We start from the raw sequence: 25,345 nt of genomic DNA on the forward strand, positions 1-25,345 counted from the left end.
GTCAACATGGCGACGTAGAGGCCTGGACGTCATGACGTCAGCGCGCACAGGAAGGACGCAGCGGGCGGTTGATTTGGAAATAATACCGCGACTGCTTGGGGACGATTTAGAAAACGGGGTACATGAACAGGGGGCGCTAGTGTGGGTTAGGAAGAGAGGTGACTGAGGTAAGAGGGGGCACGGACAGTCACAGCACGCGGGGTAAAGAGAGCCTGATAGGTCCAGAGTGCCGACAGAACACCGGGTGCAGTAAAGGGCAGTGTACGGGTGATAGCAGGACGCTTGTAGGATTAATGGATTTGTGAGAGGCAGAGCGCAGCCGCACAGGACCAGAACACCTCTGTGGAGACACTGGACCGGAACCTCTAAGTGCATAGCGCAGACACAGGCAGCATGTCTGGAGTCCAGGAGCTGCTCAGCCGGGAACTGAGGGTTCTGATGCGGGGCCAGGACTGCAAGGAAAGGTAAAATATGGTCCATCAGCACACACAGTTTCACATTCCCAGTTCCAGGCTGCTAGGTTAACGTTCTCACTCCAAGGGTCCTTTTCCATTAGGACTTGTAAAGTTCTGTTTATAAATTGTAAGCGCTCATGGTCACGGCCCTCCTAACCATCTTGTAGTGAAACTGTAATGTCTTCCTTATATTTTAAAGCGCTGTGCAAACTGTTGGCGCTATATAAAGCCTGTATTATAATAATTAGGGATGTACCGATACCGTTTTTTTCGATTACAAGTACCGATATTTATATTTCAGTACTTGCCAATACTGAGTACAAATAATCAGGAAGCCAGGCAGCGTGTCAGAAGCCGACATCCCCTCCAATCAGCATGGAGCCTTTTTTTTGGCCAATCGGGAAGGCCGCTCGTCACCCGCGGACCAGCTTCCTGATTGGCCAGGAAGTCGGCTTCCCAGCCAATCAGCAGGAAGCCGGCATCCCGGCCAATCAGGAAGCCAGAAGGTGTGTTCGTCTAATTAGGAAGCCGGTCTGCGGGTCATGACCTCACTCCCAGCAAATCATTAGCCACTGACCCCGCTTCCTGATTGGCCAGCTCCATGTTCCCTTGTGGCACTGCCGGTCAGAGGAAATCTCCCTCTGACCGGAAGTCCTGTATCGGAGCATTTGGGTGAGTACGAGTACTCGCCCAAAAAACTTGTTATAGATACCAATACTAGTATGGTAGTGTACGTGCGCAGGATGACCGCACCCTTCAGGTGGTAGTGTACGTGCGCAGGATGACCGCACCCTTCAGGTGGTAGTGTACGTGCGCAGGGTGACAGCACCTCTCCCTCTCCGCTAACCGAGAATAGTTGCCAACTATTCTCATAATCGATTATCCATTGAATTGATTAGTTGTTGCAGCCCTACTAATAGTCTTCATTAACACTGTATGCTTGTACGCATGTAAACATGACACCAACCATTACATGTGTACAGTGTAACACTGACATATATGGCCCAGGACCCAGCTGTGTCCTATTTCTTTATACTGCTGTGTACAAAAATGGTATACCGGTCACTGGCCTGGAATAAGCATACAGCTATTGGAATGTCTCGGTACCTGATACACACATGCTTCATCCAGGTCAGTGAAGTAAGGAGAAGTATGGCAGCCCCAAAGCCTGCACCTTCCAATATTAGTCAGCAGTGACAGCTCCCAGGTTTCTATCCTGACATCTTACTTTTAAAGGAGAACTATGAGATGAGTGATTTCCACTCACCTCCTAGTTCTAAGCCGACCTGTGACAATGAGACTGTCACAGGTCGGCTCAGTAGATCGGGAGGTGAGGGAACACATACCGGGTTCCCTCACCTCTCGATCCTGTCACAGCTCTCTGCCGTGACAGGGGGAGGGGCTGGATTCCCCTCTCCCCGCTCCGATCTGCCAGCGCTGACTGGCGGAACGGACGGGGGAGGGGGCGGGTACAGCTGGCTCTGCCTCTAGATAGGCAGAGCCAGCTGTCACTCACGCAGCTGGGCGGATCCCGTCATCTACGTCGGGATCCGCTCCAGGTGCGGCGTCTCAGTATACCGCGAGCTGTAGCTCGCGGTATACTGAGCTTAGGGTGACGGGAGGACGCTAGTTTGTGTCCTCCCGTTACCCTAAGGAGAACTATGGGGACAAACACTGTCCCCATAGTTCTTTAAAGTGATAGATTGATTTGATCTCATTATCATTTTCAGATGTTAATATTCAAGGTACATGTATGAATTCTTTTCTGTTTCTATGAATTTTATAATAAAGTTGTTTTGTGTTTTCCAGAAGCTAAATTATTTATAACAGAAATAAAAATGTTCTTCATATCCAGCCATTAGAAAGGTGGAACTCTAATGCTATAAGCAAGGATAGTACTGGCAGTTTGTAGATGAGGGACATAGGACTGAAACATTGCATGGGACATATACTATATTTCTAGTATTTAGAAGTATATGCTTCAGGTGTGGCCAATATGTTAATTCTGAAATAGAATGCCTATAATAAAACCTACTTCATTTCAATTTTGGCTACAGTGAGGAAAGTGTTATGGCCTCTGGCTGGTCTTTGGTGTAATTTCCGCTTTGGGGAAACGTTACTTCCCGTTCACCCGTGAGACAAAGTGAAAAGAAATTTCCGGCGGAGTCACCTGTCCCGCTGGCACCTGTAAAAGGCGTGCTTTCTCCTCACTTTGGGTACATTTTTCTTTCAGTTCCTATCTTGTCACCAGAACAGGAAGTGAGGGCATATTTTCCTTCTGTAGTCACAAACGGCACTAAAAACCTGACCGTGGGTTTGTGTCATTCCTAGTCTTTTGGCATTAGCCAGATCATAAACCTGTTCTCCTAAAAGCAGGACCTCAAGTTCCTCAAGGTTAGGATGCAGTAAGTACAACAGTGGCAAGTAGAAAAGTGAGAACAATCTGTGAAATGTCTTTTCTGTGATAAAATGTGATTTTTAAAAGAGCCTTCTTCTGAGAGAAACATGGAGGCTGCCATTTCTGACTTACTGTTTTATAAATACCAGTTACCTGGATGTGATGCTGACCTTCATGCTAAAGTGACTAAGGCCCCATTCACACCAATACCTTTTAGATGCGATTAGGGTTTACTGCATCAGGAGCTTGCTGTTTCCTGCAGCAGGAATCCCTAATCTGCCTTTTACAAGCAGCAGCTGTCACCCGTTTATGTTAATGATCCGGTGACAACTGCTGCATTAAACACCTGCGCACCGCATGTAATCGTATGTGATATCATTACATGTGGTTAGGAATCGATCACTCTCCTTGGATGCTCGATCAATGCATACAGGGGGAGCAGCCTATTTAAACGCCGGCACACCGCATGTAATCGTATGTGATACGATTATATGCGCTTAGGAATCAATCACTCTCCTTGGATGGTCGATCAATGCATACAGGGGGAGCAGCCTATTTAAACGCCGGCACACCGCATGTAATCATATGTGATACGATTATATGCAGTTAGGAATCAATCACTCTCCTTGGATGCATTGATCGTGTATTGATTGATTCCTAACCGTATGTATTCATATCACATACGATTACATGTGGTGTGCCGGCGTCTATATGTAGCGGCTGTCACCTGATCATTAATTTGAAAACACCAGAGTAGGGATTCCTGCTGCAGGAAAACGCAAGCTCCTGATGCAGGAATCCCTAAACACACCTAAAATATAGGTGTGAATGGGATCTAAGGGCCTGTTCCCATGAGATCAGGTCCTGATCAGGTGCTGATCAGCAGACGTGGAGCTGCTGATGCAGTGCGTTTTTTACGCGTTTTTGGTCCGGATGCTGACAGTTAATTTTTTGTCAACGTTGATGACATCATAATAAGTGGAGCAAGAATACAATTTTTTCTTTTTTTCCCCCTTAGCTGCATTGCGTTGCGTTTCCGTTCCGTTTTTGTTGCGTTTCGTGCCTGACCGGACAAAATGTGACATGCAGTATTTTTTCTGTCGTAAGCTGAACGGACTGCGCACGTGAGAACTGTAGCCCATAAAACACATAGGGATACATTGGGATGCATTTTGAGTGCAGCAGCGTACGGAGCCGGTCAGCACACAAAACGGACGTCGTGTAAACAGGCCCTTAACCAGAACAAGTAGAGAAGTACTTCAAAACTCTCCTCTGGCCTTTCTTAATATGAGTGTTTATGTATACTTGTTCCAGTTTAATGACTAAAAATGATTGAACCTGAAAAGTCGGCATAACAGTCAACATTGTCACAAGCGCCCTGCAATGCAGCCCCTTTTGTTACCTTTGGGAAAGTTCACTTTAGGTGTGTTTGGCCCCCGCTGATGCTTTGTTCCTCTAAATGAGTGGTGGGACCTTTCTCCATGTAATGTTGGTTGATGTCTTCCAGGCAACAGAGTGTCCGGATCTGCATTGAGCTGCATGTAGCTACTACACCTATCCATAAAAAGGTGTGTATACTTTTATCTGTGATCTGATGTGTGCTGGAGCAAGGCTGCTCATGTTCTCACTACTAGAAAGACACGTCAATGGTGATTTTATAACGTTGCACTTTTATACCTGCTTGACTTGTCTCAGCCATATAACAACAATGTCTTAAAAGTCTTCACATGGGGTATGTTGCAACAACATTTGAATGGTATTTACTTTACCCCTTTTGTACCTTTTTGGCAATCCTTTAGTAAAAATATTGAAACCGAGAAGTCATCACATGGTGGCTGTAATGTAGGTAGATACGAATGCAGATCTGAATATCTGTAAGGGCATAGCTACACTTGCCTGTGTGAATGGGCCGTAACGCTCACATATATCTAATCCTAGGGAGATAATCATTTCCTGCGCTCCTCTTTAGTTGAATTATGTGTACTACATGGTGACAGACCTTCTATAATTTATTACCATTTATATACGTGTATTCTCATGTATATGGGAGGGACATTTGGATGTAACATATTTAACAGAATAGTGAAAAAAAAAACAACGAATTCTGTGTTTAATATGCTGCAATTCATTACATAGTCCGAAGAAAAACATCCCCACAGGTTTGTTTTCTGCCAGAACACTGCTTTATAAGGCCCCATTCACACCAGGGCGGATGCGTTTCCGTGCGAATTTTAAAACGGTGGTTTTGGGCATTTGTATTTGCGTTTCAGTGCTGAAACGCAATTAAAAACACGCTGATTAGCGCATTTTCATTCAAATCTGTGGAAAAAAGGCTCGGAGCATTTTGAGTGGCAGGCGGTGGCACGCGATCGCATGAATGATCCCCATAGGAATGTATAGGATCGTTCATGTCGGCGGTTCAGCACGGACAAATCTGCGCAATCAAACCGCCCTGGTGTAAACGGGGACTAACATAAACCTAACTACATGAGGGCTCATTTAAACCAGCCCTGTTGGGCAGCATTGCCCAATGCAAAAAACCTGGCTATGTTTACTACCTGTTCACACACATGCGCGTGTTGTATGCAGGAATATATTTGAGTGCAGCGAGTTGCTAACGCATGTTCACTCCACAGGGGGAGAATACAAGACCAGCAGTGACTAGTCTTTATTACAGGGAACTTCTGCAGTGAGTTCTGCTGGATTGCTGTACAGAAGCAATCTACAAAGGACATCAAGATTCAACAATACACATGTCTCTTGTATTCAGACAATATTTCTCTGGCCTGGAATTCAGCTTTCATTTATTCCTCTACAGGGACAGTTGAATACCATCACCTAGTAGGTTTGCCTCCAACTTGTTTCGACCTAACGGGTGGTAAATTTTCTTTTCTACAGGATCTTGTTGTTCGGTTGACAGATGACACAGATCTTTTGTTTTTGTATAATCTTATAATTTCTGAAGATGATTTCCAAAGTCTGAAGCTACAGCAGAGTCTTCTGGTAGACTATACGGCATTTCCTCAGAAGTTTATCGATTTACTGCATCAGTGCGTCAATGAGGAGAGCAAAGATGCACCTAGGTAAGGAAGTGGCTGACATGTCTATCTGACTTTCCAGGCTGTATGAGCTACCACCAACACCTTGTATATTACTGGTTTTTGTAGCCAGTGTGTTGTATTCTTTCTCTTCAAGCATATTCCACAGATTAATGATGAATAAGTACATCCGATAACCTGCATTTTATGGTTTATGTTCTTTTCTTACAATAGGTGTCATAAAAATACATTTTGAAATCTATCTAAATCCAATTATTTTTCTATTTTGCGTAGGGTAAGGAAGGGATGACTAAATCTTCTTTTTTTTTTTGCCACTCATGTCATTGGGGAGCTTTTCCTTCATTTCTTTACCTTTTTATAGACACAATAGAAAGTGAAAGAGCACCTTCTATGAAGTGAGGGAAATCCCCTATTAGACAGTTGTCACTTGAACAAGTGTCCCCATTTAAAAAGTTTCCCTCCCTCATGAAAAACATTTTCTTCTTGATTATTGTTCAAAAAGACAATTAAAAAGGGTTAATCTCCCAGGAGATGACACAGCCAGTCATAAATACTTGAAGGTGTCTGTAGCACTACAGCACTCGGTCTACCACAAAAAAATGTTTTCACACACTTAAAAAACAGCACCATCTGAAACTGAAAACAGTCTTCAGTACTTCTAGAACAAAGTATGTTATTTATCAACTCCGGGATCCCAGTAATGGTATTTTCTCTCCCGTTCATTGAAGGACACAGGGCAACAGATCGTAGATCCTGAATGGTAGGGGTATATCGCCACCTGCAGGAGTAGGACGCTAGGCACATAACAAAAAGACAAGACAGCCTAGGGGCGGCCCCTGCTGGTGGCCCAACCCCTCACTTGCTGACAAGTCTCCAGTTTTTGCCTAGCGTCAGGAGTAAGGAGCTAAAAAATTTTCTCTGGAATAAATCCTATTTTTTACAGACGCGTCTCTTGTGTTATGAACATCCTAAAGTTTCCCAAGGAAATTCTAACACTAAAGTGCTGTTTAGTCTCATCCTAATGTTATCGACCCCCAACCATGTAACCTAAAATTGAAAATCCTAAACTCTAATCTTTACCTGAAAACTTAAACTAAAGAGCTCCTGGAACCCTGACACTATCACCCATACTGACACTAAACCAACCATCACGGCATTATATTTACCTTCTCCTGTTCCAGGAGCAGCTGCCCTCATTGCTCACACTTCTGTGCTGAGAAGTAACACAGCCAAAAATGATTGATCTGGCTAGAATAACTGGAATATTGTATGTTTAGAATAGAGGGTGGGGGGGGGATGCTTCTTCATTTGTTCCGTTACATAATCTGGGGATATTTTGTGAAATCTGAGTGACTTATGATCTGTATTTGTAGGTTCCTTCTCCAGTTGTCTTATTCAGGCCCGGTCTTGGGTAGTTCCCCTGCACAACTGGACGTGATCGAGACTAATTCATTTAAGCACCTGACACACCTTTCCCTACGCTTCCAGCCAGCAAATGACGTAGAAGTAAAGACATACCTAGCAACATGCTTAAGATGTATTAAGGTAGCTCTCTGAATTTTTCATGACACAGAGACCTTACATTTCTATTCCTTGTATTTGCTTTTCAAATTTTGTATTTCTTTTGTGCAGGATGAAAAATGTGTATTACAGCAAGCATTGAAGAAAACAGAAGAAGATCTGAGCCGGCAGCTAATCTTTGCTCAGCAGGTGCTTATTTTACCTATCAGATCATGTATTCAAAAAAAAAAAAAGCAGCTAAGTAACATCTGCAGGTTACCTTGCTGCCGTTGACATCTACGCCCAGTCTTCTTCTGGGTTTTTGTCCCGTGTCCATGCAAATTCATCCCCCCGTTTGCCAAGATTTTGCACTGAGCAAGAATTAAGCTATTTTTTTTTTGTGTGTGGAATAGAATGGAGAACTTGTATTTTGTTTTCCTTTCCTTTTTCTTGGTGACTACACAGTAAGTGAAAGGAAATTAACCGTTCTCCACTCCAAGAAAATGTCAGCTGCAGTTGGCCTTTAACCTCTTGCCGTCCGCCCGTTAAGAAAAAAACGGACGGACGGCAGACTCGCATCCGCGGGTGGCCGTCGCCAGACGGCAGTTTTTTCCTGCTCGCGCGTGCCCCCTAGCGCGCGCGCACGGGCAGGAAAGACCCGCCCGAATCTGTAGTTTTTCCTTTTAATATAGTAAAAAATAAAACCCCCAGTGGTGAATAAATACCACCAAAAGAAAGCTCTATCTGTCCCCAAAAAAGGGTATAAAATTAATTTCAGTACAGCGCTGCATGACGGAATAAATGTCAGTTAAAGTACCGCAGCGCTGAATACTGAAAAATGGCCTGGATGGGAAGGGGGTTTAACACCGCGGACTTCAAGTGGTTAAATACATCTTGGAAAAGAAAAATTGCTTGTTTAGAACATGTATTTGTCAACTGTTAGAATATCGAAGTACATGCTCGTTACCTAACTTGGCAAACCGCTACAACCCGGCCTAATCGTACCAAATGAACCAGTCCCACAGGTATTTCATATCAGTCCAGATATTTTCTTTTATTGTCCATTGAGGGACACAGGAATGAACATTATCAGTTGTGTGGGTTATGCAGCTGCCTTCAGAAGGTTGACGCTGACAAGAAAAAAAAGTTGGAAGGTCCATCTGCAAATAACACTACCCCTAACTATCATGCCTCAGTTTATTGCGTGTGTGGCAATAACCTGTTCCTTCTCAACAATTTTCTGGTCCTTTTAGTTAGATTTGTTTCCCCCCAGAAATTTTCTAATTGATTTCCACATCCGTTGGATTACTCAGTGGCTGGTGTCCACCCCTTAGTAGCATTGCTCGGGGGTGCCCCCACACTTTTCTCCTTAAGGCAGCTGCATAATTCACACATTTTTGGATATCTAAATTCCTGTGTCAATTAATGGACGCCAAGGAAACAAACCTGTCTTTTGATTATAAAAGAAATGGCAGCAGCTCTTCAATAATGTTGTTGGGTACACAGGCCATTTTTTTTATCCTTCTATTAAAAAACAAAACTAAAAACTTCTTCAGAAAGCAGTGTTTTTATCACATTTCTATTGCAATTTTAGAACAATGCCAACCCTCTGTCAGAAATGGTGAAAGCTCACTTATCTTAGCACACACCCCAAGAAGTTGCAGAGTGATGTATGTGCTGGAGACTGCATATAAAGTGAACAAGTTTCCTATTCCACCCACTAGATGTCATACAGTCTCTATACATATTGGCCAGCTACACCCCTAAATTAAAACCAACAAACAAAACAAAAGTTTTGATAGCTTCTTAGTCACAAGCCCTTCTACTCCTTCAGATGAGCATAATCGATAATTAATTCAGTAGTAACAAACTGTTTCTACACTTAATTGACTACTTGGAAGTTTCCAGGCCATTCATAATTCTTTTATTATGTTTTCTGAGTTTTTGGAAGCTCATAGAACTTTTACTTTAAACAGCGGCTGATGTAGGCAATAACTGCTATACAACGGTTTTGCTGTATTCTTGTGTACTTATTGTAAGCACAGAACTGCCTTATTACTCCTTGTTTCTTTGTTTGTTATGCAGGCTTTGTCAGATAAAATGATTGAACTGGAAAAATTGAAAACTGACACTTCTCTCAAGATTTCTGAACTAACCAGCCAGCATACGACAGAGAGTACAAGTGAAAAAGAAAAAGCTCAGCAGGTAAAAAAAAAAAGTAACAAATGACTAATTCTGATTGCTTTACTGAGGATTGTATGATATTTGGATGTGTGCATTGGATTCAGCCAGGCATACCAGACATGGGCCTGATTCATTCACACTTCCTCTACTCTCCTTGAGATCCCTGTTGGCTTTCCTTCCTCCAATGGCTGCTAGTACTATGACCCACAACCCATTCCACTCATACAGTATGTCCCCAAGCACCTTAAACCCTTGTGTGGGGAAGGAGTCACTCAACTAGTCCCTGCAGCGCAGAGAGTAGTCTCTAGTAAGTAACTAACACAGACTGACAGAGCTGCTAGCACTGCCTAGAAAATTGCATTCCTGCTATTGAAGTTGCTACAGATTCTTTCCATGATGGAGCCCAATCCTGTCATGCTGTCAGAAGCAGCCACAACTCCTATTTGTTGAGTTTCAATCCATCATCGGAGACATCAGAGCTGTAGCTCTCACACTAAAATGTAAACTGCCATTTACCATCTTGACTTCCTTCTGAAATGTGCAAGTTGCCTGGCTGTCTCTCACTTTAATACTAAGGTGAGCCAAAACTCCTGACCTGCTTACTTGTCCTGGGAAGTGACTCAAGATATTTAATCTGTTAAACTAGCCTGACAGCTAGACATTCCGCATTCTAGGAGTAGAGGTTATTAAATTCCATCTGCATATTTCATGGCACCTTGGAATGCTGTGTCTCTAAAACAAAAAAATTCACACTAAAATAAAAGAATGGTGCTTTCTTAACAATGGATTTTACCATTCCATTCCATTCCACTTTATGTGACACCCCAATACCTGCTGTGTACAAACAGGCATACTTGTTTTTGTTGATGTGTGTATTCATAAATGTAAGAATATGTAAATAAATTCCTGGTATGGTTTTATTTTTATGGTTTATCCTTGCAGGCATACGCTCAGCTACTTCAACAGTATGAGCAACAAAGAAGAGAGTTTGATTGCTCACTTCAGAAGAGCACACAGCAGATGCAGAGCCGAGTGAGTGAGTTGGAACAGTCCAACAAAGAACTCCTTGAAAGGAGATACAAATCGGAATCCACTGTCCGAGAGCTCCGTTCAAAGTTCCAGGGCCTGGAAGAGGTACAAAGTACTGACCTTAAATCACCTAGACCTGAAACTATTTCACATTTCATTGCTTTTTGTTCTCAGTGTATACGTTTGTTTGAGATCTAGAAATTGGGTGATATATTTTTCCATTAATACTATAAAAATGTTGTATTGTTTTTGTCTCCTTTGAGACTTCATTATACTTTCTTTGTGACCGCTTGCTTCCAATGCAGGAAATGAAGGGAAATCCTAATGAGATCACATAGAATAAAAAAGAAAATACCACTAGACCCCTGATGTCTCCATAAAAGTACCTGTCACGTCCTTTGTATTATTACATGGGGCTTCTTAAAATGTATTAAAAATATATATCATAAAAAAAAAAAAAAAAAAATTGGACCTTCTTACAAATTCACGCATTTAGGACAAATGAACAAGCAGAAATGCCTATTGCGCAACACATTAGGTATTCTCATACACGCTAGAGGTAGAAGAATAATAAAGGGTAGTTATTTAGGTTTAATTCTACATTAATGAGCTGCAATTTCTTTTTTTTTTTTCCAACAAAATCCCAGGTAAAAAAAAATAGCTTGGCAAAAGTAAAATAAAAAATCAGCTTTTCCTGCAATACTTGCCGTCTATCTGACACTGTCCCCCACAGTTGGTCCTCTCTGCTGCTTTAATTGTTGACAATGTTCCAGGCTGAATTGTGGCCAGCCTCATTCATCCCACTTGCTCTGAGCCCATGCTGTCATTGACTCACCCTCTGGTGTTGCATCATTTCTCTTGCCTGGGCTCAAAGTGCTACTACTAAACCAAACTGCATTCTCACTTAGTTACATGGTGCTGGAGGAAGGGCTGCCCTCCACACCTGGAGAAAAGAAAGAACCCATATCATTTTTATATATTAAATGGATTTTTAAAGATAGGCGCGTCCTCTACCAGTATAGCAAATGCTATGTTAAGGTGGGACATAGTCGGATCCACAATGAGGAATGGACCGCTTTTGTACAAAATTCTGACCAAATGGATAAAAAGCTAATAAATGTTTGCGCGGGGGGCGGCAAAATAGCTGATCCGTATGCTTCCAATCTCCCAAAGAAATAATTTGAAAAGCTGTTTCAAAGGGAAAGTATTTTGTGGCCTTAGATTTAACCAACTCTAGACTGGCATTGGCACTGGTAGAAGCAACAGGCTAGGTCTCTAGCCTCAGAATGGTGTGCACTCCAACAAGAGCCGAAACGGTCTTCAATTTGGGATTATTATCAGTAGATTGCAACTTCTTAGGGGTAATCTCATTTGTCAAACTTGAGCGACTGTCTCTGTGGCTGATTGCTCAGAAGCTGCTAAGGCCATTGGTAAATCAGATGTACAATCTGCAGGAGAGCTCACGGCAGCATGCTTGTGGCCTCTGCATTTAGATTTGGCAAATAACTCCGCTATGTGCCATAAAGTCTTGCTCTACTGTGCTAAAGACCTCAGCCAAAAGGGCAGAAGTTGCAGCCACGCCTCACAGAACTAAAGGGGACACCAAGAAGCTTTTTTTTTTTTTTTTCCTCATGTATGTGCAGATAGGGGAATGGCAGGATAATCTGTGGTCATTTTTGATCCTATCGGTTCAGATTTGTACTGCAGATTGTTTTGAGCATTGCTCTTTGTAATACTGAAGTCCTTATTTTTTAGAATTTAGGGAAATAGTTGTAACGCATTATTGAGGCATGATTTTGTGTAATACATGTAGGCAACAGGTCTGCTTTAAACCTTAAATGTTAACTGCAACCGGCAAAATCTTGGGCCTGTTTTGTTTTTCAGGAATTACAAAGAGCACAACAAAAGGTGTCGTCTTTGGGTAGAGAGAACACCTCGCTGGATGCGGAGTGCCATGATAAAGAAAAAGAGATGAATCGTCTTCAGACTCGCCTTGCTGTGCTGGAGCAGGAGCTGAAAGACAAGGATCAGATAGTGCAGAGAAGTAATGAAATTCTCTCAGCCACCCAGCAGCAAAAGGTCAGTGTACTAAAGTTCTACAAAATGCGTGTACGTTACGCTGGCATAAACACAGTTCATAATTAGTGTTTTTTTACAGATCGGATTAGAATCTAGCGGTGAGAAGAAGCAGGCGCAGGTTGAAAGGTTGGAAGCAACAATCCAGTCCTTATCTGCAGAGCTTCTCAAGGTAAGTGCCATTGTATGTGGAATTCTTGCTTGTATTGTCTGTGTATGAGATTCATGTTTTGTTTCCAAATTGATTTATATTAATTACCTGTTTTAGAATACTAGCAAGGGAAGAGTCAGTGCTAGGCTACTTTCAACATTTTCTTCAACTTTCTTAACACACAAAGACAAATAACCTTCCAATGATATCAATTATTATTCAGGATTTTATATAGCGCCAACAGTTTGCGCAGCACTTTACAATATAGGGAAGACATTATAATTATAATACAGTTGAGGACAAGATGGTAAGGAGGGCCCTACCCATGAGGGCTTACAATCTAAAAGATATAATAGAAGATAAATGTCCACCAACCCAGATAAGTGACAATTGGGGATGCACTGATGCCGATACTAATACTTGGTGACGAGGGAGCATGGAGCTGGCTTCCTGGCCAATCAAGAAGCCGGGCAGCGTGTAATCACTTGCCACCCGGATTCCTGATTGGTCGGGAAGCTGGCCAATCGGGCAGCCAGTCGACTCTTTACCTGCCCCCCGGCTTCCTGATTGGCCAGAAAGCCGGCTCCATGCTTCCTCGTCGAGCATGGAGCCGGGCGACGAGTTATTACATGCTTCCCGGCTTCCTTAATGGGACATCTGGTATCAGTATTCAGTACCGGCAAATAACGGGAAAAAAATATCGGTACTTGCACTCTATACCGAAAAACCAGTATCGGTGCATCCCGAGTGACAATGTTGCCAATTAAAAAAAAAAAATCAATTTGTTTCCACGTCTCTGTATGGTTCAACGTTTGAAACCTATAAGTGATGAATATTGACAAAGCTGTTAACATCCGCATTCATGCTAATCCGATAGCTTTGCCTTAGAACCCTAACTACAGTTCAGAAAAATAATAGCTCAGCATTTGTTAAAAAATGCAGTTTTGGTGCAATACTCTCCGCTTTGTCCTGCTTCTTCTGCCTTGTCCTGCTTCTTCTGCCAATCTTCAAGACTGAATGACACCTGACGTTTAGCCCACTTCTGTGAGCCCTGGCTGTCATCTCACCGGCCTGCGCTCAGTACTGATACACAAACGCCATTATGCAGGACTGCCCACCAGCGGAGGGAAGAGGAGGAGGATCCTGTACATCATGTGACCAGAGAGAAGATATGTTTACTAAACCTGGAGTTAGGCTTTAATGTTTCCAGCTCGGTCAAAGTTAACCGATAAGGTGTTACATAGTCCAGTCCCTAGTGCAATAAATAGTGTTCTTTGTTATTAATGGTAAGAATGAAATGGCACAAATGCTGTCCCCCTTTTTTTTCCCCGGGTTGGTGGACAGTTTGATATTATTATTTTTTTTTTTTTATTATTGGATTTGTGGTGACTTTTGGGATTATTGTAAAGACCCCCTTAACCTTTGCTGTTAGTGGGATTTATAATGTATCACATTTAGTGCCCACCCACAGTAATATTTTCAAAAGACTGAATGTATGTGCCCATGTATATATTTTATTGTATTTGGTAATGTACTTTAGAATCTAGCTGAATTATGGTAGTGGGCAGTTTTGTGTCGGGCATCGTATACTTGTTTTTCAGTTTAATTTTGTATTCCACAGGCAAATTCTATTATTAAGAAACTTCAAGGGGACCTGAAGACGTTAATAAGCAAGCTAAAGCTAAAGAATGCTGTGACTGTGCAGCAGGAAAAACATTTGTCTGAGAAGGAGAAGCTGATTCAGGAAAGGGAGAATAACATAGTTGATGTGCAGCATAGTCTTCATGTAAAAGAAGAAGAGGTAAGTTAAAGGATGGTAGGCAAGATCAAAGTCAACAGATTAGAATTCTGTAACATACTGTGTATCATTTAAATTAGAAGGACAGACTTGGGATTCTAAATAGACCAACAAGCCCTGAAAAACCCAAGAGTGCTTTTTGCTCACATTGTAGAACATATTTTTCTATACCTAAGCTTAGGATTGCTTTATTGGGTTTGAATCAACTTTATTGAATTCGGAATAGTTAATATTTGCAATAATGATGTGAAACCGATCTAGATTTCTTATCTCCTAGGTAGAAAAGTTGCATGAAAGACTTCAGGAAACAGAACAAAAGTTAGAGGAGAGCAAAGAACTGCTTAAAACAAATGAGAACGGTGAGTTAAGGAACGACCTGTTATTAGGCAAATGTATTCAAATGAAGTTCTTGTAACTATTGCAACAGTCATTTATCGATAGTTCTTTGAGGGACACAGGAATTTAGATACTGGACACTGGCAAACAAGAAAACTAGGCCAGCCCAGGAAAGCCCATTCTACTCCAGTATGCCTCCGTTTTTCTTGCTTGTGTTCTAGAAGGATGGATATCTTCAGCTCTACTGAGAAGTCTAACCAATCTTTTGCTCGCCTTTTTTCTTCAATTTAATTTGTGGCTTTTTCTCTTCAATTAAGATTCCTCATCATACTGCTGCTTGAGATGGTCTATACATAGCAGTTATCTTTATCCGCTTTTCCTCAGGCTGACTTTGGAGCCCATACTGGCCTAGCCTGGAGTGCAAACTTCAAGCACTGTTCTCTGCATTGTGGTGCTTTCCAGACCTAACTGTACTGTTAAAAGTTATCCATGGAGCGCTCTGCAGGTCTAGAACCATGGCACAGTCCAAGTTGTGACCCTGTCTCTGAAGACTTGCATTAGTATGCTGTGCAGGCCGAGCGCCGGGAGATATCTTGTTTCTTTCTTTCTTCTTTCCCCTTCACCTGAAATGGCCGCCTCTGTGCTTTGCAAGCAGTCTGTGTAAATGAACACTCTCTGAGCTCTCTCCCTCTATTCATTAGTATTCATACTGGACAGTGTATTGTGACCTGGAAAGGCAGAGCTAGTGTTCAGTGATCTTGTTAAATGACTCACAAGGAGGGGGGCAGCTGCTTTGCAATCTGACCTTAGTGTTGGACTGAGTTTCCTGTTGAGAAAATGTTCAATTTGTAGGACTCGGGTCTACTAAAAAGTCCATCAAAAAAAATTATGAAAGTCAGCAATGCGAGTCTTGAATATGTACACGTATACATCATGGCTGCAACTCTACATTACCACAATAAATGCTAATTGCTTACAAAGGTGGGAATGGGCTTTAAATTGCACTTGTGACTTTAATAGCAGCGCATGTGCAGTTGTGTGGTTGGATGTAGCAGCAAATGACATAGCAGCTTATACTGGCTAGCCTGCATGACATTTCAGAGCTGATCTCTAGGGTGCTGCAGGTTACTGCTGGTTTTGTATAGTGATTCAGCATTCCCTGTTTTGTTTTATATGGCCTGCATACAGTATACATTATTGAGGTGTGGGAATTTCTTCAAGATATACTGTATGTCTTGTTTGTATTCAGCTTGCAGACACATTGGGGTTGATTTACTAACCTTATAAACACGCCACGAAATGGATTTTATTAACCTACCGAATGATAAAACATTTATCTTGCTGTCTTTCTGCAGTCATTTCTTGGTTGAATAAGCAGCTGAATGAGACTCATTCTGTGGGCTTGAATCCGAGCAACGCCCCCTTCCGGGCCACAGTGTCACCCAACCAAATGGTGAGCCATTTTCTTATCTGCCGCTCATCACCACGCCCTCCATGGCAATAGTTCAGGTATTTTACTTTATTCTTTTTTTCCTCGGCAGCCAGACAACAGAATACCTGGTCACCACAACACTCGCATAAACTACCCCCTCCCTTCTTACCCAGTGATACCCATTGTTCCAGCTCCTGTATCTTCCCACCAAACGTCTCTGGACATGAGGTGCCCTAGCATGAGGGTGAGTAGACTGTGTGGAAAGGTGGAGACTAAAGATTGGACATCTTATAATCTTGTACATGTGTGCTTAGTTTTATATTGGAAAAGTGTTTAAACCGGTCCCCTGTTTTCTCTCAAGGTTCATTACAACAATCCACTCACTAAAATAAATCCACCACAAAGCCTTTCTGGGTCAACTCAAAGTGCCAACAAAGAAAAGTAAGTACTGCTCCTGACTTTACCAGTGCTTCCACTATGACTGCCAAGGCTTATAGATCTAGATTAAGAGCCAACTATGATTTTCTGTTTCAGTGGAGAATCGGCAGGCCTGGATTTAAAATATTTAAAGAAAAGAGAAGTGGGCCTCCCTTTGCATGGCCTTAACCAGAACACTGCTCCAGGTAGGTGACATTTAAAGTTGTGCTCACTAACTATATCTTAGAAGTGGCGGCATGCCAGGAGGGTCATGCGTGTCCTCCCATATGGAGATAATCTACAGAGTGGCATGCCAGGAGGGTCATGGGGTCCTCTCATGTGGAGATAATCCAGAGTGGCATGCCAGGAGGATCATGGTGTCCTCTCATGTGGAGATAATCCAGAGTGGCATGCCAGGAGGATCATGGTGTCCTCTCATGTGGAGATAATCCAGAGTGGCATGCCAGGAGGATCATGGTGTCCTCTCATGTGGAGATAATCCAGAGTGGCATGCCAGGAGGATCATGGTGTCCTCTCATGTGGAGATAATCCAGAGTGGCATGCCAGGAGGATCATGGTGTCCTCTCATGTGGAGATAATCCAGAGTGGCATGCCAGGAGGATCATGGTGTCCTCTCATGTGGAGATAATCCAGAGTGGCATGCCAGGAGGATCATGGTGTCCTCTCATGTGGAGATAATCCAGAGTGGCATGCCAGGAGGATCATGGTGTCCTCTCATGTGGAGATAATCCAGAGTGGCATGCCAGGAGGATCATGGTGTCCTCTCATGTGGAGATAATCCAGAGTGGCATGCCAGGAGGATCATGGTGTCCTCTCATGTGGAGATAATCCAGAGTGGCATGCCAGGAGGATCATGGTGTCCTCTCATGTGGAGATAATCCAGAGTGGCATGCCAGGAGGATCATGGTGTCCTCTCATGTGGAGATAATCCAGAGTGGCATGCCAGGAGGATCATGGTGTCCTCTCATGTGGAGATAATCCAGAGTGGCATGCCAGGAGGATCATGGTGTCCTCTCATGTGGAGATAATCCAGAGTGGCATGCCAGGAGGATCATGGTGTCCTCTCATGTGGAGATAATCCAGAGTGGCATGCCAGGAGGATCATGGTGTCCTCTCATGTGGAGATAATCCAGAGTGGCATGCCAGGAGGATCATGGTGTCCTCTCATGTGGAGATAATCCAGAGTGGCATGCCAGGAGGATCATGGTGTCCTCTCATGTGGAGATAATCCAGAGTGGCATGCCAGGAGGATCATGGTGTCCTCTCATGTGGAGATAATCCAGAGTGGCATGCCAGGAGGATCATGGTGTCCTCTCATGTGGAGATAATCCAGAGTGGCATGCCAGGAGGATCATGGTGTCCTCTCATGTGGAGATAATCCAGAGTGGCATGCCAGGAGGATCATGGTGTCCTCTCATGTGGAGATAATCCAGAGTGGCATGCCAGGAGGATCATGGTGTCCTCTCATGTGGAGATAATCCAGAGTGGCATGCCAGGAGGATCATGGTGTCCTCTCATGTGGAGATAATCCAGAGTGGCATGCCAGGAGGATCATGGTGTCCTCTCATGTGGAGATAATCCAGAGTGGCATGCCAGGAGGATCATGGTGTCCTCTCATGTGGAGATAATCCAGAGTGGCATGCCAGGAGGATCATGGTGTCCTCTCATGTGGAGATAATCCAGAGTGGCATGCCAGGAGGATCATGGTGTCCTCTCATGTGGAGATAATCTAGAGTGGCATGCCAGGAGGGTCATGGTGTCCTCTCATATGGAGATAATCTACAAAGTGGCATGCCAATGCTAATTATATTTTACTTGGTGTTGAGCATTTACAGTGTGTGTGTGTGTGTGTGTGTGTGTGTGTGTGTGTGTGTGTGTGTGAAAATCCCAGCATGCCTCTGCTAGTCATGCCTTTAACTCAGTCCTGCAATGGCCCATGAGACTTGTAGTTCCACAACAGATGGAGTTGGCCAGCCCTGGCATGCCTAGTTATTTTGGATCTTTTGACTACATGCAGAGAAGTTGCTGCTGTAACAAAATGGAGTTAGTTTGACCTTTTTTGCTGCTTCTAATGTGATCATTACTATGAGAAGGGGAAATACTAATGTTTTATGTTCCACCTACTCAAATAATAAACTGATGTTGCCATTCTTTCTTAATTAGAGCCACAGAAAGCTTTGCGTACCGTGACACATGTGAAGACGGGTCCTCCTATTCAGTCCGCTTACTTTCCTGGACAAGTATCTTCTTTGTGATGGATAAAAACTTGGTAATCGCACCTTGAAGTAGAAGAGTGATCAGGCCCGTGGATAAACCACAAGTGACAGACTCTCAGATGAGGTGCTTTGTTGTCACAATAATTATCGCTGATGACGTGGAGTAGATTCACTTGTTATCACGCTCATGGACCTCTCATATGAAGACTGCTCACGTGCCTTCTGCAAGTCAACTGAAATCTCTGCATCAGCAGCCCACGTTTTCCAGCGATGCATAAATGAACACGATTTTCTGCTCATATTTACCCAAAGCTCACTCCGCTTTTTATTAACAGTTACATTGCAGCTCTTACAAATGTCTTCTACTCTGACTGGAGCAGGACCTTTATACTATATTTTGCACATTAGGAGCTGACACTTAACATTATTTTGTCTAAAAGAAATCTTTGAAGCAGTCATATTCTACCTCCCGTTATTGTATTACAAGTGTGGTGTGTGCTACTGGAGTGTAACGTGTATCCAAATCAGAGTTCTTCAGAAGTGATTCTGAATGTAATGTTCTTATATTAAATACTACCTGGCAAAGCCTTCCACTTCACCACAATGGAGTCTGGCTTTAAACCATCTTTTCAGAGGTTGTAAAATGTATTTTGGACACGGGGAACCAAATGGATCTCGCTGTGGTTAATGTGTTTTTGGCACATTTCTACTTTCCATACATAAAGACAACCAGTCATGACTAGGCTTATGTGCAGTCTTATTTTTTTAATATATTTTAAGGTTTTTCACTCCTCAGCTTGTTATTGCAGTCAGAGGCTTCCTAGTCAACAGTCCTTACAAAATAGTCCCTGTGATGCATCAGATTACCTTTTTTTTTTTTAATGGCTTAATTAAAGTTGTTCTAGTTCATGTAAAGCTGAGTAAGTGCCAACTATAAATCTTTGAGCATGAAATAGTCCTGAAGGTACACACACAAGCAGTAAAAGTGATGCAGTGTTCTCTTGTTGACCTCTTTGGGACTGCCCATAGTTTTGGTACCTTGTAACTGACCTGGAACACACATAGACAGAATGAAGTCAGAATTCCTGATTTGTGCTTAAAGTAAACTCGTGAGAGAATCATGAAAGCTCCCACCCCCATTTCTACCAGTGTGGAGGTTTTTTTCCTAAAACACCGTCAGCAGTGTACATGAAGCAGGCATGCAGTTACTGTATACTATAAATTAACACAAATTATTTTTTTGGTTGGCTTTCCTCTTCATATTTTCATGGGAATAGGTGAATGATACACCACGCTATTCAATCTAAAAATGCATATGAATAATCCTAAATGAATTGTGCTAATACAAAAAATGCACTAGAGCATAAAACTATGTAACCAGGTAGTGTAAAAACACAAAACTAATAGTTCATAATAGTATAAAAATTCTCCAGATATCCATATAGAAAGTGACAAAATCATCCTGTTTGTGTAGGATTTTGTCACTTTCTATATGGATGAGAATTTTTATAATATTATGGACTATTAGTTTTTTTACACTACCTGGTTACATTGTTTATGCTCTAGTGCATTTTTAAAAAACTATTAGCACAATTCATATGCATTTTTAGATTGGATTAATAGTGCGGTGTATCATTATTCACCTATTAGCACTGCAGCTTGCCCACTTTAGGATTTATTGTTAGTTCTACTACTAGCGCGGTGTACCACCTTTTTATCCAGTCTCATGGAAATGCCTGACTGTGCTGTACAAACAATGTGTGTATATCTTATTGTGAGCTCCCCCCCGATAGTGTATTGTGCACAAAGGCAGTGATGGTGTTACAATGAGTCACAGGGAGGCGGGGGCTGTTTACAATTTGCCTTCACAATCTGACACTGGTGTTAGGCTGAATTTCCTGTGGAGAAACTTAAAGCCTAATAACGAGTTCTGAAATGTGCAACATATACATCAATGCTGAACCTCTACAATACCACAATAAATGTGAATCATTTACAAAGGTGAAAAAGGAATTTAAACTAATACTTTGCTAAAGCACCTTGTGATTTTATGATGGCATTCAGTCTTTGACACATCTTGCCTTGGGAATCTTTGCTAATGCTTTCTTGCAAAAGCGCTCCATATCTGTCAGATTGTGGGAGCATCGCCTATGCCCAGCCCTCTTCAGATCATCACACAGCTTTTCAATTGGATTCAGATCTAGGCTTTGGTTGGGCCATTCCAAAACTGGTCTTCTGATAAAGTGGAAATATGCTTTGGGTTGTTATGTTAAAGGTGAAATTCATCCTCAGATTTTAAGCAGGTGTCTGAAGATTGACAGATTTGGAACTGTTCATAATCTTTACAACAGCCCCAAAGCATAATGCTGCCACCACCATGCTTCACTGTGGGTGTGGTGTTTCATTGGTAATGCACAGTGTGGTTTGTTTTACCAACCATACTTTTTGGAATTATGACAAAACGTTCAATCTTTGTCTTATCAGACCAGAAAACATTTCCCCCACACATGCTTTTGTCAGACTTAAGTTTTTGCAAAATGTAGCTGACCTTGGATGTTTTTCTTAGTAAGAAAAGGCTCCATCTTGCCACCTATCACACAGGCTGGAGGACTACAGGAGATTGTTATCACATGTAGTACACAACCAGTACTTGTCACAAATGCCTGCAGCTCCTTGAATGTTGGTGTAGGCCTCGGGGCATCCTCCTAGAGCAGTTTTTTTTCTTCTTCAATCTTGGTAATATCACTGTTGCCATTTTCCTCCACTTCTTAATGAATGTTTTCACTGTGTTCTATTGTGACTGTAATGCCTTGGAAACATTTTTTTTTTGTACCTTTCTCCTGATTTATACCTTCCAACAATGCAATTCCTTTGCAGACCATGGTTGTGTTGTAAGAAGCAACTGCATAAATGTCTAAAAAAATCTGACTGAAAGCCCCACATAAAGATCAGCTGTTCTCGAGTCACTTTACTCATGACAGCTGTGTACAGTACAGAGTATTATTTAAGAGAAACAAGCGAGACCGTGCAAAACTCCTCCTGACCAAATGCTCCAATACTTACTAAATAGAAAGATTTCCTATGACCGGCAAAGGCAACATGGAGCCAGCTTTTCGGCCAATCAGGAAGCCGGGTCATGACTCACCTCCCTGCTGTTTAGCTGGCTTGCAAAACAAAAAGTGACCCTTCCACATGCAGCTGTGCACAGATGATATTTTTGGTAGTAAAAGCTTTTTATTGATATTCAACAAGTGCCATTCAGTCCCACCCTTCTGTTCAGACTGGGTGGGACTATATGACAATTGGCAAGTCTCAAAGCTTTTACTACCAGTGAAGTCATCTGTGCCCGGACCGATTCTTTCATTTGGATGTGTTTTTGCCCAACATATTTTCTAGCGATGCACCAATACCATTTTTTTTTTAAGAGCGAGCACAAGTACTGATACTATTCCTCAAGTTCTCACCGATACCAATTAAAGATACTTTTTTCTTTACTGTCATGTGACAGTTTTTCTAAAACTATACAGACTAATTCTAGGACAGTGGTGGAGGGCCAAGGCCTGGCCACAGCTGCAATCTTGGTAGTTCTGGCAGACTCCAAGCTGTAGCGGGACTATATTATATAGCAATGCAGAATGGCAGCTATAGGAGGTCTACAAATTACAGCAATGCAGAATGGCATCAGCTATAGGAGGTCTACAAATCCCAGCAAAATATACAGCAATGCAGAATATGAAGCTACATACTCTGTGTTGCTCATCAGGCTGGTCGGGCTCTGGCAGGTGCAATGTGCGGCTGCACTGGCAATGTAAGACAGCCGGAATGAGGTCCCCTGCAAGCCATTTAAAAATGTAAAGCGCTGTCACTTAGTATTGGGGTATTCGCACAAGTTCTCGTGAAAATGCCCAGTATTGGTGCACCCCTAATATGGAATAATGGAAATTAGGGGTGCACCGATACAAGTATCGGCGGTGATACCGAGTATTTGCACGAGTACTCGTGCAAATACTCTGATACATAAAACGAGTACCTGTGCCGCGTCCACCATCTTCAGGGACCCGAATCCGCCGCACACAGGACCTCCATCACGTCTTCAATGAAGCAAGATGGCCACAACCTCCTCTGTCATCTGCTCCATTCTGACCTCTTCTCCCGCTGATTGGCCGATTGACAGGCTTCCTCACCAGTCAGGAGTGACTGGTGAGGAAGCCTGTCATCATCCAAATCGGCCAATCAGCGGGAGAAGAGGTCAGAATAGAGCAGATGTCACAGCCTAGTCAGCTGCTCCATTCTGATCTCTTCTCCCGCTGATTGGATGATGACAGGCTTCCTCACCAATCAGCGGGAGAAGAAGAGGTCAGAATGGAGCAGATGACTAGGCTGTGACACAGAGTGGCTGAAGCAGACGGAGAAGACGACACAGCAGCTTAGTACTGCCGCACCTCATGGGGCTGGGCACAAAAATGCTGTTTACCGGCATATATTATTTAAAAAAAAAAAGAAAATAACTATGTACTATGTAGGCTAACTAAGGCTTGTATCCCCATAGTGGTCAAAATAGATGTGCACATGTCATGACTGCAGACCAGAACAGTGTGGCACAGCTATATCCAATTCTGCATACCTGGCTTTATATTATAAGACAATGTAGTAATAATATAAAGCCAGTTATACAGAATTGGCTATAGCTGTGCCACACTGTGTTCTGGTCTGCAGTCTGGACATGTGCTCATCTATTTTGACCACTATGGGGATACAAGCCTTAGTTAGCAATGGCATGATACATATTAATTTCATTATTCAATGTCTTTTTTTAAAAGTATCGGTAATTGGTATCGGCGAGTACTTAAAAAAAGCATCGGTACTTGTACTCGGCCCTAAAAAAGTGGTATCGGTGTATCCCTAATGGAAATACATTAAACCGGAACCATACGTTTCACCAAGTATAGGTGCACATCATTGTGCGTAAAGTGCGCTGCAATGCGTGTCAATATGCGTTTTGATCTGTTACAATGGAAAGTTCACCAAAATGCAAAGGTGGGAATGGTTTTTCAGGTTTTTTGTGACTGGATATCTGACGGCATCAATTAGTTTTGCAGCTGATGTACACACATGGATCCGTGCACAAGGAGTATGTTCTTACACACAAGTTACCTTACCAAAGCCGACCCTGAAGTAAAAGGAATGTTCTCAGCATAAAATATAACTGACATAAAAGGAGAGGAGGACAAATGGGTAATAAACATAACCTACTCTACGTACATATGTAACAGAATCCTTTCAATAAAATATCACCTGTATGCATGCATGTGGGCGTCAATATTTTATATTCAGTACCCACCTTGGTGTGAATCCATCTTGGATAAATAATTGCAGCGGTCACCATGGATTTTGCAAGGTTAAATATAAAAATATTTAGGTTTATTTGTAAACATACATCATTCAGATCTGAGCCAATGAGAAATGTTCAAAGTACCAAGCAAAACAAAAAGTGATCCTATTAAATTATACAATACTTTTTATACAAAGAACACTTTAAATAACCAAGTAAAATATGTACAAGTTATAATGTTTTAGAAGATAAATTCACATCTGTTACTTTTTCTTTTCTGTATAAAGCTTTCCGTGGAGTTGATCCTAAGTATCTAGACTAAAATAGCTTTTCTTTAAACCTATTGAGTGCCAGCAAACCAAAGTCTTGCCAGCTTCTGGCATTCATGAGGTTGAAACAAAAATGGAGGAAGGCCACCAATAAAATGCACAGCCTCAAAGCAACGGGCCCTGGAAGCTGTATATTCAAGTTTTGGAGATGAAACATCCAACAGATAGTGGTATATAAAAGGAGAGAATGCGAGTCTAAACGTTTCTCTGACGGATCTCCTGACTAGGAGCTGCACGATTATTAGAGCAATAAGGGATTTTCCTCACATATCTTCGTTGGGTGGAGAAGAAAGCAAGCTCATGAACTGGAATTTCAATGTGTAAAATGACATGGCAGTGTATGAGATGGTCATGTGAAGTGGATTAACCCTTCACATGTAAGGCTAGAAGTCTTGAAGAACAATGAGCAGTGAATATAGAATCCCTGGCCAGCAGGCTCCAGCTCAATGTACAACCTAGGAAAGGAATCCGCTCTTACCACAGTTTTAGAATTGGTTTCTCATCAAAACATTTTCTCTACATGAGGGTAATAGACCCCCCGCTGGCCATGTGATAAAAAGGGGGCTCAGTACAATCCATCTCCTCTTTCTAGTACTGGTATTGTTGGGAATT

At 42.4% G+C, this 25,345-nt stretch overlaps 1 protein-coding gene across 1 annotated transcript; it reads left to right on the forward strand.

The window, feature by feature from the left end:
- The first annotated feature begins 267 nt into the window (after positions 1-267).
- Positions 268-19,111, forward strand: SASS6 (SAS-6 centriolar assembly protein). The gene is made up of 16 exons (XM_018561957.1): positions 268-464; positions 4,361-4,421; positions 5,752-5,936; positions 7,286-7,457; positions 7,545-7,622; positions 9,498-9,617; positions 10,539-10,730; positions 12,510-12,704; positions 12,784-12,873; positions 14,474-14,653; positions 14,928-15,009; positions 16,342-16,439; positions 16,528-16,662; positions 16,780-16,859; positions 16,953-17,041; positions 19,020-19,111. Exons 1-16 carry the CDS (start codon positions 394-396, stop codon positions 19,109-19,111), a joined length of 1,920 nt encoding a protein of 639 aa, XP_018417459.1. The 5' UTR covers positions 268-393.
- The last annotated feature ends 6,234 nt before the right edge of the window (positions 19,112-25,345 follow it).

Source organism: Nanorana parkeri, unplaced genomic scaffold (genome assembly GCF_000935625.1).
Source record: "Nanorana parkeri isolate BGI_ZX_2015 unplaced genomic scaffold, ASM93562v1 scaffold553, whole genome shotgun sequence".
In the NCBI taxonomy this organism is placed as follows: domain Eukaryota; kingdom Metazoa; phylum Chordata; class Amphibia; order Anura; family Dicroglossidae; genus Nanorana; species Nanorana parkeri.

Bases quoted from the DNA above. Each gene is read 5' to 3' on its own strand.
- SASS6 (XM_018561957.1), top strand. From the start codon at position 394: ATGTCTGGAGTCCAGGAGCTGCTCAGCCGGGAACTGAGGGTTCTGATG. The intron at 14,654-14,927 runs GTAAGTTAAAGG...CTTATCTCCTAG, and splicing joins TTCATGTAAAAGAAGAAGAG to GTAGAAAAGTTGCATGAAAG. The intron at 16,860-16,952 runs GTAAGTACTGCT...TTTCTGTTTCAG, and splicing joins CAAAGTGCCAACAAAGAAAA to TGGAGAATCGGCAGGCCTGG.